This window comes from Phytophthora sojae, assembly GCF_000149755.1.
Source record: "Phytophthora sojae unplaced genomic scaffold PHYSOscaffold_3, whole genome shotgun sequence".
In the NCBI taxonomy this organism is placed as follows: Eukaryota; Oomycota; class Peronosporomycetes; order Peronosporales; family Peronosporaceae; genus Phytophthora; species Phytophthora sojae.
The window spans coordinates 2,399,213-2,413,813 of NW_009258117.1; the positions used below are offsets into that span (position 1 = coordinate 2,399,213).

Sequence of the window (14,601 nt, forward strand, 5' to 3'; positions counted from 1 at the left end):
CGCCTTCTCTCGCCCGTCTCCGTCATACGTCAGTTCCCACTTGGCGCGCTGGCTGGCACCCGCAATCAAGCCGCAGCAGACTCAGCAGCACTCGCCGTTTTCCAGTCTAGACCCCACAATGGACCCAGGCGCGCCTCCTAACCAGCCGATCCGCGTGCTGCTGGACGAGGACGGCCACCGACTCGTTCAACTACCCTCGGGCGCGCGCGTCGCCGTGCCCTACGACCCGCTCTACGAGGCGCAGCGGGCCGCCGCCGAGGCCGCCAAGGCCACCGACCCGCCCGACGAGCTGCGCTGCAAGTACAAGAGCACGCGCTGCATGAACGCGCGCGCCAAGAAGCGCAACGGCGAGCTGCACAACTTCTGCCAGATGCACCGCGAGCGCGCCAACCAGAACCAGCGCAACTCGGAGCAGCGCAAGCGCGGCAAGCAGGGCGCGACTCCGCGCGCGCGGCGGGCATCCGCGCCGTCACCGCGTAGCAACCAGGGAGAGCACGACCCGAACGAGGACAAGAGGACGCCGCACTTCGACATCCCGGAGCCGCTGCAGGCCACCGACAGCCCGCACCCGGAGCCCACGTACGACGAGCTGAAGGAGACCGCCATGCTGCTGAGCTTCCCGGAGCGAGACCTTCGAGAGCAGTGACGCCCTCGTCCTCCATCTCACTCACATACACATACTCGCCACGGAGTACCTCCCCCCACTTTCTAACAACAGGGAAAATGCTCGTTTTGTATTAGTTGCGCATGTTCACTGCGTGAGATCTGCACAGCAGCTGGATCCGCTTCAACATGCCCGTTTCTGGCAAAAAGACAGAGCTCTTGTCCTTTCATTGAAAAAAAAACGATCATACTGGCACACACAACACGGCGAAAGACGTCGAGCTTCTTGCAGTCGGAGTCTCGCCTTGCAGGTTGTTGCTGCCTGAATACTGTCAACACTGCTTTTGTGATTCGAAGTGGACACACTTGCGGATTCGACGGAGAGTCCATCTGGCAGTGCAGGAGGTGACTGAGCGCGTAAAGCCTACAGACAGACAGACAAGAACTGCAGGATACAATCACTCATGAAGCAGGTTCTACATGCAGCCCCCTGCAGCAGGGTCGACCTGTTTACTCGCTGAAGATGTCAACGCATGCACGTGTAAACGAGGTCGCTCAAACGCAACTTATTGGTCCTACATATGAGCTCAGCCGGCAGAGAGATTCGAGTGCGTGCGTCAGTGTGATGCAGCTGAGTGGAGCGACATCGAAGAGGAGGAGGAGCTTGACCGCTCCAACATTGCCACTACCGTCCTCCACAAAAGTCATCATCACCAACCCGCCCCCCCCAAACTTAAGGACCAGTCCACCCATCAGCGCATTGCCTGGCCATGACCAGCACTAATAGCACTAGCAGATCGCCCTGCCCGCCGCGGCGCGCGTCCTTCTCGCTGGACGAGAAGCGCCGCGTGCTCGAGCACCTGCGCGCCACCGGCCGCGTGCGCGAGACCATCGCGTGCTTCTACCCGCAGCTGCCGCCCGAGGCCTACGACGCGCGCCGGCGGCTCGTCCTAAACTGGCGGCGCAACGCGCGCGAGATCCTGGCGGGCGCCTCCACGCGCCAGGGCGCGGCGCGCCGGCGCATGCGCAAGCCCAAGGCGCCCAAGCCGCAGCCGCCAGTGCCGCGCGGACTCGCAGGCGACCAGGACGAGCCGTCTACGGGCCTGAACGAGCGAGAAATGCCCGAGTTCGAGCCCATTGTGCTCCAGAGGGGCAGGCCCAGGAGGAGCGAGACCCATTTCGCGCAGGACCAGGTGCAGGATGATACCCAAAATTTAGGACGACACCAGAATTTGGGTAATGCCGGCGAGATTCAGGACGACGTTGCCCAGGACCGAGCCCAGGACCAGGACCAGGAAGGAGGCATCCAGGACATCATCGCCATGGCCGTGGAGCAGTCCGTCCGGCCTGAAGAAGAGCAGGTTCATGCAGAAGACGCAGAATTTGAGACAGGATCAGGATCAGGTTCAAGAGCTGGCAGTGACGGCAGCGACGACGAGCAAGAGGAGTCTACACTGACAGCCACTGCACTTGCTGCTGCTGCTGGTCCGCGCGTGGTGAAGCGGAGCTCGTTCTCGCTGGACGAGAAGCGGCGGGTGCTGGAGCACCTGGCGGCCTGCAAGAACGTGCGCGAGACGATCGACAAGTTCTACCCGGACCTGCCGCCGGAGGAGTACAACACGCGGCGCCGCACTATTTGGCGGTGGCGCGCGTGCGCTGAGCAGATCGTGGCCGGCTGCGCGGACGACAAGGCCAGTGCGCGCAAGAAGATGCGGCCCCGGGGGATCGTCTGCCAGCGCGGGCCGAAGAGCGTGGGGCCGCAGGACGTGGTGGATCGCCTGCTCACGTCCGTGAAGAAGTCGGAGCAGCGCGCGCTCAAGAGGAAGAGCAAGAGGCCGGTGCTGAGACCGGCCCCGCCCGCGCCGGCACTGCTGGCGGAGCGGCAGATGGACGCGATCGTGTTCTCAGCGCTGGGACTGCCGCCTACGACGCAGTTCCGACCCATTCGGCCAGCTCCAGCTCCAGCTACTCCAGCTACGACGACAGCAGGATCAGCGTCAGTGTCTACCCGGTCAAATATGCACCCGCTGCAACGAGGCGAAGTATCGTTCGCTATACGTCGACGCTGATCAGTAAGAGCTGCTTTGGACGGTGCGGTGTAATGTTTCTATTAAGTGGCTTGGATTACGTGTTGGCAGTGCTTTTAGGAGGCGTTTGTGGTGTTAGCACTGGCTCAGTTGACTCAAGTGTCGTCGCCAAGTACGGAGCTTGGTCGGGGTTGAGCACTACGATGGTCTTTTTGCGTTTAGGTGGCTCGACCGGTTCATTTGGGGCAGGTTCAGGGAGGATACTCCCGCGATGTGCTGGAGCTTGGTCTGTTGATCTGATGGTGCTGCCGTCTGCGTGGGAAATGCTGGTGGCGACTAGGCGCCCGAATCTGCGGCATCGGAACGTGTAGCCCAGGGCGGCGAACAGCAGCAGAGTCAGGCCTTCGTCCCCCAAGAGCGAGGCCCACTCGGAGGAGTGCTGAGTCGCGTCGTTCACAAGCCCCACGATGCCCAGGACGCACGAGAAGAAGATGTACCCAGCCAGCAGCGCGCAGAAGCGGCGGAACAGCATGAATTTGGTATACACGGGCGTGAGCTGCGGGTTCAGGTCGAGCTGGCGCACCATGGCGAGCTGGTACTTGAGCATGTTGAAGTTGAAGGCCGAGTTGTACCAGACCATGAACACGACGCACGCCCACGAGAGCCCCCAGACGATCAAAACAGCCAGCTGTTTGTCGCCCGTGTGCTTCAGCACGGCGGATGACCCCGCCCAGCTCAGCGTCACGAAGCGGATCCATTGGACTTCGCGCGGGAGCAGCGCAGGTCGCGTGATCTTCCAGCCTTTGGCGATGACGACCACCACCTCGGCGAACACTGCGAGAGCCACAAGCTGCGCCAGGACGGCCACGTTCTGGATGAGAGTGCGCGCAGTGCCCACGACTTTGTCTTCAGCGAACAGATCCCCGAACGTGAGTACCGAGTAGCACACTTGCGTGATTGGGATTAGCTTCATCTTGTTCTGGAGGTCCACTACGGCGTCTCGCGCGGCCGCGTGGATGTGCACAATCCACACGAACGCAGTGATGCCCCAAACAAGCGAGTTCAGGCCGTAGAAAATCGACTGGAAGCTTGTGGTTTTGCCGAGGCAATCCCCTTTCGAGTTGCAGAGGTTCATGGACACGGTACCCCGGAGAGTTGGAGGCAGAGATAGCGGCGGCGTGCACCCTTCTTCCTCTGCGATGCCCGAGATCTGGCTCGTGTATGACAGCGGGTAATTGGCTGGGCAGTAGAAGCATGAAGAACTGTCGTCTGAAACTGGAGTGTATCCCGACGTTTGCTTGGACCCTGGAGGATGTTTCAGACACGACCGAAGGATGCCATCTTCACCACCCAGCGTCTCGCAAGAATCGATGAAGAAGATCACGGTGTTCGAGCTGTCCGAGTCAGATTTGGAATAGCGCCCATCCGTTGCCGCGCTTTGAGCATTATTCTCCAGCAAGGTGTACGCCGGCGGGATCATCTCGGCCATGGAACCGGACACGACCTTGAAGGCCTGATACACGTATTCGTCGGAAGACTCGTCCTCTAGAGCAAACGACTGGCAGTAGTAGTCCAGCGTGCGATTTGCCATCGCGCAGTATGGCGGGACGTGGATATTGGTCATGGCATCTTCAGACGTTGGGAGGTTGAGGAAGGCTTGAACCGCTTCTTCATTGCATGCGAGGAGGTAGAGCATGTTACGGCCTTCGTCAGCTTTCGGTACTGCGATCGTGAGCACGAGAGTCAGGGCGATCTCAAACGTCCCGTCGTCTCCGAGCTCGTACTCCCCCAGGTATTGCAAGCGTGACGCATAACTCGCTATCGTCACTTGGTAGTAATAGTCTGGATCGCTGGACGAAGCTGATGGCACTGCTGTGTACGGCATGGTCATGCCACCATGCACGATTGGTACGGCGGCCGCAAGGAGAGAGAGGAGGGCGATCTTTGTCATGGGATTCTTGTGCTAAATGGAACGGATTGCTATGGTTGCTAGCGGCATCGATTGGCTGTACGGCGTCGGATTTGGTAACCGATAAATTAGGTCAAATGGCATAGTTGGTCACGTCGTTAGGTCACGTGACCTAATTACAGTTGGTCACGTACGTAATGAATGAGATGTATTATGTGTTATGCTCACTGCCCTCTTCATACTGCGCGGTCGCGTCCGTGATGTAGGTGTCGGAGGCTCTCTACGTCTCGCCGTCGTACTCGAAGGAGTGATCCGGCTGAATGTACTCGCCGGGTTCCACGTTCTCGTCACCCGTCGAGGACATAGCGCTGCTGTATGGTTCCGAGTCCGCGTCAGCATCGACAATTTCACCCTCACCGTCGCTGCTGGCTGGCGAGTCGACGATGTCGCTCACCTCTGGCAGCTTTGGCTGTCTTGGTAGGACGAATCCTGTACGCTCAGGTGGCTTGGCTAAGCCTGAGATGACAGTCGTCCGTTGCGCAACGTACTCGCGAGCAAGGTTCTCTAGCGAAGTCACGAAGGTTTTCATGGGCGGACGAGCATTAAACCGCTTGTTTAGTTCACGGTGAAATCGCTCTAATGGGTTGTTCGTCCGGCTGATGATGTCACGCCTCATGCCGAACACATTCCAGTATTCCGGCGGGTGTGTCTCCAACCAAGTCCGCTGAAAGTAGCTCCAAAACGTTCGCCACTTGCTGCGAGAGTACTCCAGACCTTTCACCTCACACACGCTGCAAATCTTGGCCTTCACCCAAGTGATTCCCTGCACAGCAATTTTGGTGGGATCAATGACGGTAAGTATGTCAAAGACATTACGCGACATAGCAACCTTGATTTCACCAACTGGTAGCCCAATGCATTTCATCTTGCGACGGCATGCCTGTTTAAAATGAAACAGGCACCCGATAATGGTGACGTCAGGAAAGAACTCGCGAAGTGCTCCAATCAGTGAACTCTCAAAGTCACACACCACATCTTTCGGAACCAGTTTGCTCCCCACAGCATCTTGTACACATTGCAGCAGTCGGACGTAGGATTTTCTCGTCATAGATGTAGTTGCCGCATGCAGGACAGGGAGAAACAGCTTGCTGGAAAGATCATAGATCATAATTGTGACACACTGCTTATAGTCGACGGGGGCACATCTAAACGTGCCGTCGATAAACCACGACAAGTTTTCGAAGCAAAGTAAATTCAAAAGCGTAGGATGAGCCCACGCAGTTATCTGATCGATGCCATTTGCATCCTTTGGCGGCTTCTTCAGCGCCTTGACGTCATCGTGCCAGGCATACTGAAACTGGAAGAAGCCTTGGTGCGATCCTTTAATCTTGGTCAGTCGGGGGTTCGTCATGATACTGGCTCGGCCGTGACTGGAATCGTGGCCCCAAGCTTCTTGCACACGGTTTTTGACGGTTTTCTCCGATACGCCGCGAACCGGAGCCCCATCGTTCATGTAGAACTTGTCCACAATAGCCATCCATATTTGCCTCTGAGTGAGAGTCGTTTGAGTAGCAAGTTTGTCGACCTCCTCCATGATGTCGTTCGAAGCATCTATGGCGTGATCGCCTGGGTTCACCGTTGCTCCTCGGAGAGCAGGACCAGCACGGCATGTATGAGCCTCCATGCTGCTGAAGTCAAACGCCATCGTACTCGCGTAGAATGCAAACTGCGCAGGGCAGGGGGAATGATATGAGCTGCAGCGATACGATATCTTGTTTGAAGTTCCGTTAGCTCGAACAAAAGAGTACCCCTGATAGTACAGTTTTGTACGTCCGTCCCGAGGCTTGGACGCTTGTTGCGAACGTGACACACTCGTCGAGGTCTGAGTGTCCACATTGGACAGTGGCATGGATAGCGCTGGTCGTGGGATGTCTACCAGCTCAGGCGTGTCTGGTTCAGTATCGCGAATCCCCATCAGAAGTCCATGCCGAGTCACGACGGCTGCGGTCACCTCGCTATCAGGGACGTCACTCGATGCGTGGTTGTTTCGGCGTGTTAAACGCGACGTCGGCGCCTGTGTTCCTGCCCGTAACTCTTGGGAAGCCAAGATGGCGTCGGACAGCTCTCTTTCAAGAACGTCACTCGTCGCGCGACTGCTTCGACGAATCGGACGCGAAGTCGGGGCAAATCGAGATCGCCTACGACGACCAGGAGAACGAGATGGGGCTGGGTCTGGGGAAGCCGTAGAGGCTCCTCCACGACCGCCTCGGCGCCGAGCCATCTTGGGTTACGTTAGTGGTTGGCGCGTGACTTGAAGGCTGTGTTTGTGAAGGGAGAAGTCCCAATGGCCCATTGTTCGCATGCTTTCTATTGGATCACGTTGGTTTCAACCCCCCCAGAGTTTAGGACAGGTACAACGGCCAGAAATAGCTACTTGGCATGTTGTACTTTACCGTAGTAATGAAGGGAACGACTTGGGTGATGCTGGGGCGCTAAAGCTTGTTCTAGCAGCTTCACGTGACCAAGTGGTTTGGTCACGTGACCTAAGTGCCAAATGTGTGACCTATCCGTGATCTATCTTCAAGATTTGGCCTTGACCAAGTTTGCGATTTGACCTAATTTAGTCGCTCCCGTCGGATTTCAGGACGATGGCAACGAGAAGTTGGGGAGTGCAGGAAGGTGGACGTGGATTGAACCTGCTAAGTATAAATACTGCTGACTTGGAGAAACGCACGGTCTATAAATGCCGCCTTCAGCACAAAATGATCGTTCTCATCAACAGCGGCATGTGCTGCCAGGCTGCTGAAGCGGCCGGCGTGTGGGTTCAACAGAGCTCACCCTCGGGACATCTGTGCCTCGGTTCAGTCGAGCTTCAGCATACATGTAGTCGCGTTGACTCTCGTCTGCGGACTTCGACACGGGGGGCCCGACCCTCTTTCTCTTCGCTCGGGGGGCACCCCCTTAGTCGAAGTCCTCGACTCGGCCAGGCGCTGTGTCTAGAAAAAAATATCGGGTTGCAGCGCTCGCATTCGCTCGCTCGCGCAGACACGCCCCCGCCTGATCGGCGGGTGTTGGCAATGCGTCGCGATCGCGCTGCTCGCCCTCGCCCGTGATGTCGCCCACCCTTGCCAACTAGCAGCTGGAAGTGGCCAGGAAACGTCTTTATAGTTGTATTGAAAAACCTGACCGGAAATTCAGGCCCGACCTGAATCCGATCCAGGAAATAATCTAGCCTTCTAGGGTTCAAGCGAGGTGGAATTACCACTTTAAAATCAGCGTTCAAGGCGACTCAACCTCGTGACTGCACTAGCTCTTTGACATCACCGTGACAAGTCGAGATTTATTATCACCATGCGAGCGTGTGGCGGAAGCTTTACAGGTTCTGTGTGAGCTTCCAAGTGGAATTACGCGGACATTACTCGACCGACCGCATCCAGAGATTGGACCAGTACAGCCGCAAGACGTCGATACTCTGGGCGACTTTTATCTGCGCTGTGTCACCCTTACCATGCCTGTTGATCGTTATGGTCATCGAGTGTGCCCCCATGGCTCCCCCTACGGCAGGATCCCGCGCCAACGCTCTGTTCTGGGGACGCGACTACCTGGCCATCGCTCTCATGACCCGTGCGATCGTGGAGCAGTTCCGAGTGTGCGTTCCTGGACTGAAGATCACGACGCGCCAGACAATCGCGATACCGGTAATTGCAAGTGCAGGAGCCACTGCATTCATGATTCTGATGGCCAGTCTCATCGGCTTCCCGCTCCCGTTCGCTCTCGTTATCGGAATTCCAGTGTGGCTCGTTGTTCTTGCCGTGAGTTTTGTGGTTTCTTCGGTCGCGTGTTGAAACAAGACGCAGTGTTGCGTAAAGAGCTTGTGAACTACACGGTGGTTCTCGTCTGTCAGGTGCTGCTCACCTTCGTGTACCCGGCGTATCTGTATGGCTTCGTCCAAGTGGGAACGATTGGACAGAACTTTTATCTCGGACTGCTCACACTCATCAAACTCGTGGCCAAGAACTGGATGAGCTATTTCCTGGACAAAAAGTACGATCTGATGCACCAGATTATGATCTTCAACGTGGACGTGTTCAACGCGCTGTACGTCTCGAGCTCGATGCAGAACTCCAAGTCGATAACGTCAATACTGCTGATGATCGCGTTGGACGCTACTCCGGCGTGGATATCGATTACCGACATCAGGGATTTAATGAGGGATATTGTCCTGCTCAGGCGGAATATTCCGAGTAGCCACCCCTTACACTTGGCCAGCTTTATTGAAATCGCTCTCCAAATTATCAATGAAGACGACCAGGCTCGAACTCGCTTGTCACGCCGTGGCTACATTTTTGGGATCTCCACGCTGAAGCTCCCCGATGTTGATATCTTCAGTGAAGAATCCACAGACGCTGCTGGAGACCCTAAAACAAAGCGAATTTTGCCAATAACGACACTGGAGCCACAGCTATCTGTTGCAGCGGTTGAGACGTTCAATGCACCAGATCACGATAAATCACCCCAGAAAGATAGACTCCTCCTGGATGGCGTCTTCTCGGCGAAGGAAGGGCGGCGATTTTTACAGCGGACGGCGCAGCTTCTCTTTACCACGGAATTCATCATCCTCGTGGAGTACACAGAGGTCATCGTCCCGTTTATCTATTGTAAGTTGAGTGTTTTCTGATATGATTCTTCGATGAGGTTATTCATGTTCTTATGGTTTGAAGTTTTCTGTGCCAATGTTGGTAGCTATATACACGACCGCCACTTTCTACCTGCCGAATCGTGTGTATTACCCGCAGCTGACGTCTCTCGACGAGGAGACACTGAAAACCAATATCGGTAGCGTGGTGATGTTCGGTGTGGCCGAATTGGTGTCGCTTCTGGTCATTGGGCATTGCATTGAGCGTAAGATTGGGATATCCATGCTGCATATGCTCTCCTTTGTGCTTGACCGAGGATGGCGCATCGTACAGTCCAACCTGTTTCTGTGGATCTTTTATACAGTGCAAAACTCGTTGGAACACAATGGTAGTATTACTTTACCCGTGGAGGGGGCTGCGAAATGGTGGCGATCTAACTACTTCTTGCTTGTTGTGCGTGTCGCAGAAGCCGACTTCAGCTGGGCCTTCTCGTGGCTGAAAAAGTCGTAACCGGAACTATGACCAAGGTGACACGACTTCATGGGTTAGTGTGTACTGAAGGAAACATTTTCTTGGTTAAACCACATTGAAAAAGGTGTGCGGTTTCTCGATTGGCCTGGACTTGTCCGCTGATAACGCTCAACGTCCAAAATAGTTAATGAACCTCGTGCTTTTAAACCGAAGATAGGTTAGGCTGGCGTACCTCTAAGCCTTCTTCCTTCTGTGTGTGAGTAAACCCCGCTGAGAGCAAGACTCTCAAACAATCTACAGTGTCCCTCAGGGAACATGCCTCGGTTTTGGCGCCAGCTTTAACGGTTCTGCGTGAGCTTCCAGGCCGAGTTGCGTGGCCTGCGAGGATCGAGAACCTCCGCAAGTACCTCAACTCTAGTTCACCTCGACGTTCACTACTCATTTGCGTACTGTCACCCCTTCCGTGTCTACTCTTGGTTGCACTCGTTGACTGTGTGCCGCTTGCTTCCACCAAGGCTGGTTTGAGCGCAAATGTACTGGGGACGCGATTACTTGTCTATCGCCATGATGACGCGCGCGGTTCTGGAGCAGATTCGAGTCGTAGTTCCTGGTCTGAATATGATGTCGACTCAAGCCGCCGTGATCACCGTGGTGGGAAGTACAGCCGCTGTCTCGATGATGGTCGGGCTGTCGAGTATCATTGGCTTCCCACTGCCATTCGCCTTCGACTTGGGGAAGCCGGCATGGATCGCCGCGGTTGTGGTGAGCTTCGGCTTCCTGTTCGGACGAAAATTACAGCACTTCGCCATGAGTTACAAAAAATATTATTGCTGGTAATTGCCCGATTATCCTCATGTTTGTATACCCGGTGTATCTCTACGGGTTCGGACGCGTGGTCTAGGACAGAATTTCTACTTAATCATGCTGGCCGTCATACGGATTGCCGCCAAGAACTGGACGAGTTATTGTCTTGGTACCAAGTACGACTTGATGCCCCAGTGGATCATCTTCAACGTGGACGTGCTCAACTCGATGTACGTCTCCATCTCCATCCAGAACTCCAAGTCCATTAGCGTCATCGTCCTGTCGGTTGTGTTGGATGCCTTTCTGGCGTGGATCGCCATGACTGACGTGGTAGAGTTGATGAAAGGGGTGACGATACTCCGACAAAAGAGCCAACCGTTGAAATCTATTAGTTTTATCGACATTGCCGCGCAGATTTGCAGACTGGACAAAAGTGCACGTAGGTAATTGAGGATTGCATTGCACGTGGCTGAGCTCGCAAAAAAGTATGTGCCAAGTCTTGTTAGTACTTGCCATTTAAAAACAACAAAAATATCGAGGGCGCCATACATACCGAAGGCCAGTGGAACAACGCACTTCGTGTAGAGAGCCAGGATAGCAAACTCGGTCGTGAAAAGTGCTCGGGCGGTCCTATGAACGAACCGCTTGCGTTCTTTTTCGGACAAAACGGAGTTGAAACTGTTCAAACAGTTCAAGCTGCTCTGCTGGGATGTTTTCGAATGCCCCGCAGGAGGTTCAAACGCCTTGATCTTCGTCAACGTCAACATTTTACTGATCGGTACGATTTGCCAGCTAGAAGAAACTGCAATAATTTCGGTGAAAGGGCCAATCAAAGCCTCACTGTCAGTGTCACCATCAGGCCGCCCTAACACCGCTAGGCCCACTGCATATCGCCGCTGTGAAGGACTACTACCCTCAACTCAAAGGTTCGAACAGTAGCAGTGTATTAGCCAGAATCGAAATCGTGTTCGCTTTAGGTGGGATCCAGTTTGTGCTGCTGATAGTGAACGGCTGGATTCTCCAACGGACGCTCGGCATCCCTATGCTGCACCTGCTCTCCTTCGTGCTTGACCACGGGAGAATTTTAGTGCAGACGAGTCTGTTCCTATCGATCTTCTACGCCATCCAGAACTCTTTGTTTTGGAAGTAAGGTATATTGAGTTCACTTACGCTAGTAACGCCCATAGCCATACTGCTCACTGCCTTGATGTCAGTGACCACTTGGTAGCCCAAATGATGGCAACGCGCTGGAGCACAACGGTACATGACGTAATTTTCAACTATCGGTGCAAATGTACCAACTCCATGCTCGCGGATCATATATCTTTTCAATGGATTATAGGAGCCGATTTTAGCTGGAAGTTCACTTGGCTGAGGCACTCAACGAATTCCTAAAGAAAATCACACCCTAATACCCAGGCCTAAACCAAAGCTGCATCCGTGATACATCGGCGTAGTGGGTAACTTCTTCGATCTGGCACCCTAAAGAGCGCCCAGAGTTTTAAGAGGACGTCCCACTTCTTTCGATCGAATCATGTCTACTAGCCCGCGCTTGACATCTGTCGGCGAGGGAGACTCTCAAAACAAATGTCGATATTGTGACCAAGCTCGGCGTGGCTGAACTGACATCCCTTCTCGTGATTGGGGCCTGCCTCGAGCACAAGATTGAGAGATATCCATGCAGCGGATACCCACTCTCCTTCGTGCTTAAACCAGGGTTTATATGTCGATCCGACTCAGTCGTGACCAAAACTCAAATGTTGAGAATACTTCGAAATTGGCATCGAACAGAAGTATTTGTACGGCCTCATAACGCTCAACGTCCAAAACTATCCAAAATAGCCCATGCGCCTGCGCGCATACGTACATGGACGCTTTTAACCATAACCCAGAGTACATTTGTAGCTCGAAGCGTTCTTATAATTGAACGCGGTGCAAGCAAGACACTCACTCACTCACTCACTCACGTTATCACTCAGTGAACATGCCTCGGTTCTGGCACCAGCTCTACCGGTTCTGCGCGAGCTTCCAAGTCGAACTACGAGGCCACTACTCCGCTGAGCGTATCGGAAACCTGGGCAAGTACCTGCAAACCGCGTCGACACTGCGGTCGCTTTTCCTCTGTGTGCTGTCCCCTCTTCCATGTCTGGTGCTTGTTACACTGGTGGATTGTGTGCCGCTGGCTTCCCCCCAAGCTGGTTCAAGCGCCAACGTCGTCTTCTGGGGACGAACCTACTTGTCCGCTGTGATGATGGCGCGCGCCGTTCTCGAGCAGATTAGCGTCGTGGTTCCAGGTCTGGGCTTGACGCCAACTCAGGCGGCCGTGATCACTGTGGTCGCAAGTGCAGCCGCAGTCTCGATGATGATCGGACTGTCAAGTGTCGTTGGGTTTCCACTGCCATTCATGCTTGACTTGGGGACGCCAGCGTGGATTTTCACGCTTGTGTTGAGTTTTGGCTTTTTGTTCGGCAGAAAGTTGCAGCAAAATGACGCACTTCGCAACGAGCTGCAGAACTTTATCAACGCTGTAAATGTCCCCGTGATCCTCATGTTCGTGTATCCGGTGTATGTCTACGGGTTCGGACGCGTGGGAGATCTAGCTCAGAATTTCTATCTCATCATCCTTGCGGTTATCCGAATCGTGGCCAAGAACTGGACGAGTTACTTCCTCGATACCAATTACGACCTCATGCCACAAATGATGACCTTCAACGTGGACGTGTTCAACTCAATGTACATCTCCATCTCGATCCAGAATTCGAAATCCATCAGTGTCATATTCCTGTCTGTTGCGTTGGATATTTTGTTGGCATGGATAGCCATGACTGACGTGAAAACCCTGATGAAAAGTGTGGTCATACTTCAGCAGAAAATTCCCAGTGGTCATCCATTGAAATCTACCTGTTGCCTCGATATTGCCGCGGAGATTATCAGACAGGACGACCGTGCCCGAGTTCAACTTTCTCAGCGTCGATACGCCTCGGGTCTAGCGGTACTGCGGCAAGTCAACAGTGATAGTGACATTGACCTTGCAACCGGACCAATTGCTGGGATAATCGCGGTGTCCTCCACAAGGCAAATTGCACCGATCCGTGAAATGGTGACGTTGACGGAGGTCGAGGCGTTCGAACCTCCGCGTAGGCAGCGTCTAACTTCCCAGCAAAACGGTTTGGACAAAGTTTTCTCGGAAAATGAACGCCAGCAGTTTGTTCAGAGGACGGCTCGAGTACTTTTCACGACCGAATTCGCCATTCTGGTTCTCTACACAAAATGCATCGTCCCGTTCGTCTTAGGTACGTACGTTGCCAACAATACAATATGTTGTCCTATTCTACACACTAAGAAAAATTAAACCGCTCAGCCACTTGCACCGCAGCTCAGTATTACCTACCGAACCACAACTACTACCCGCAGCTCAAGGGCGTGGACGATACAAACATACAAGCAAAAATTGGCGTTGTGCTCATATTAGGCGTCGTCCAGTTCGTGCTTCTGTTAGTGAACGGCTTCATCCTTCAGCGAAGACTCGGCATTTCCATGTTGCATCTACTCTCTTTCGTGCTTGACCATGGGAGGATCATAGTACAGTCGAACGTGTTCTTATCGATCTTCTTCACCATCCAGAACTCACTCGAGCACAACGGTACGCGACACGGTGCAGAATTCGATCTGCGCTCTGCCTTCAAATTCTAACCGATGATAACTCGCTGCATTTAGGAGCCGACTTTAGCTGGAGATTTAGCTGGCTCAAGCACTCGACGACCGCCTGACATGGTGGACAGCACTTCTGGTGGACAGTAGAAGTAGTGAGGAATAGTCGGACGTCGAGATCAAACACGAAGTTGTAGCATATTGAAGATGCTTTTTAGCCTGGAGTTGCGAAAACAGAACAAGTTGGGTGTTAATTACTGAGGTTGCCAGAAATTTCATCACTGGCGTATAGTCGACAGACAGATCGCACTGCTCTGTTGCCAAAACGCAAATTGTTTCGTGTTGTTTATTTCCCGCAAAGCGCTTTTGTGTCGAACCCCACAACCGTACGGCACGGTACTTGCTGTTTCCAATTTTTCAGTACGGTAGTTAATCGACCTAAATAAAAACAAATGTCATCCTATTAGTTGTGATAGAACTAGGTCGTCTTCGTCTTGGC

At 54.0% G+C, this 14,601-nt stretch overlaps 8 protein-coding genes across 8 annotated transcripts; 6 read left to right on the top strand and 2 right to left on the bottom strand.

Annotated features, from left to right (window-relative positions):
* Window positions 1-136: 136 nt before the first annotated feature.
* On the top strand, window positions 137-457 carry PHYSODRAFT_464335 (hypothetical protein; the record flags this gene model as incomplete). The annotated part of the gene is made up of 1 exon (XM_009524391.1): window positions 137-457. A coding segment is annotated over one exon (321 nt), but the record flags the coding sequence as incomplete, so codon positions are not given.
* Window positions 458-1,373: 916 nt separating this feature from the next.
* PHYSODRAFT_493586 (hypothetical protein) lies at window positions 1,374-2,672 on the top strand (the record flags this gene model as incomplete). The annotated part of the gene is made up of 2 exons (XM_009524392.1): window positions 1,374-1,742; window positions 2,106-2,672. The coding sequence occupies 2 exons, from the start codon at window positions 1,374-1,376 to the stop codon at window positions 2,670-2,672; spliced, it is 936 nt and encodes a 311-aa protein (XP_009522687.1).
* Window positions 2,673-2,881: 209 nt separating this feature from the next.
* Window positions 2,882-4,581, bottom strand: PHYSODRAFT_264546 (hypothetical protein; the record flags this gene model as incomplete). Its single annotated transcript, XM_009524393.1, has 2 exons — window positions 2,882-2,918; window positions 2,996-4,581. The coding sequence occupies 2 exons, from the start codon at window positions 4,579-4,581 to the stop codon at window positions 2,882-2,884; spliced, it is 1,623 nt and encodes a 540-aa protein (XP_009522688.1).
* A 238-nt stretch (window positions 4,582-4,819) lies between these two features.
* Window positions 4,820-6,448, bottom strand: PHYSODRAFT_492971 (hypothetical protein; the record flags this gene model as incomplete). Its single annotated transcript, XM_009524394.1, has 1 exon — window positions 4,820-6,448. The coding sequence occupies one exon, from the start codon at window positions 6,446-6,448 to the stop codon at window positions 4,820-4,822; it is 1,629 nt and encodes a 542-aa protein (XP_009522689.1).
* Window positions 6,449-6,573: 125 nt separating this feature from the next.
* On the top strand, window positions 6,574-9,686 carry PHYSODRAFT_328145 (hypothetical protein; the record flags this gene model as incomplete). Its single annotated transcript, XM_009524395.1, has 5 exons — window positions 6,574-6,782; window positions 7,919-8,351; window positions 8,444-9,197; window positions 9,283-9,441; window positions 9,643-9,686. 5 exons carry the CDS (start codon window positions 6,574-6,576, stop codon window positions 9,684-9,686), a joined length of 1,599 nt encoding a protein of 532 aa, XP_009522690.1.
* A 525-nt stretch (window positions 9,687-10,211) lies between these two features.
* On the top strand, window positions 10,212-11,601 carry PHYSODRAFT_328146 (hypothetical protein; the record flags this gene model as incomplete). The annotated part of the gene is made up of 5 exons (XM_009524396.1): window positions 10,212-10,458; window positions 10,549-10,781; window positions 11,142-11,229; window positions 11,330-11,377; window positions 11,429-11,601. The coding sequence occupies 5 exons, from the start codon at window positions 10,212-10,214 to the stop codon at window positions 11,599-11,601; spliced, it is 789 nt and encodes a 262-aa protein (XP_009522691.1).
* Window positions 11,602-12,435: 834 nt separating this feature from the next.
* Window positions 12,436-13,280, top strand: PHYSODRAFT_328147 (hypothetical protein; the record flags this gene model as incomplete). Its single annotated transcript, XM_009524397.1, has 2 exons — window positions 12,436-13,184; window positions 13,271-13,280. The coding sequence occupies 2 exons, from the start codon at window positions 12,436-12,438 to the stop codon at window positions 13,278-13,280; spliced, it is 759 nt and encodes a 252-aa protein (XP_009522692.1).
* On the top strand, window positions 13,273-14,252 carry PHYSODRAFT_298298 (hypothetical protein; the record flags this gene model as incomplete). Its single annotated transcript, XM_009524398.1, has 4 exons — window positions 13,273-13,744; window positions 13,813-13,945; window positions 14,076-14,094; window positions 14,169-14,252. The coding sequence occupies 4 exons, from the start codon at window positions 13,273-13,275 to the stop codon at window positions 14,250-14,252; spliced, it is 708 nt and encodes a 235-aa protein (XP_009522693.1).
* Between the last annotated feature and the right edge of the window lie 349 nt (window positions 14,253-14,601).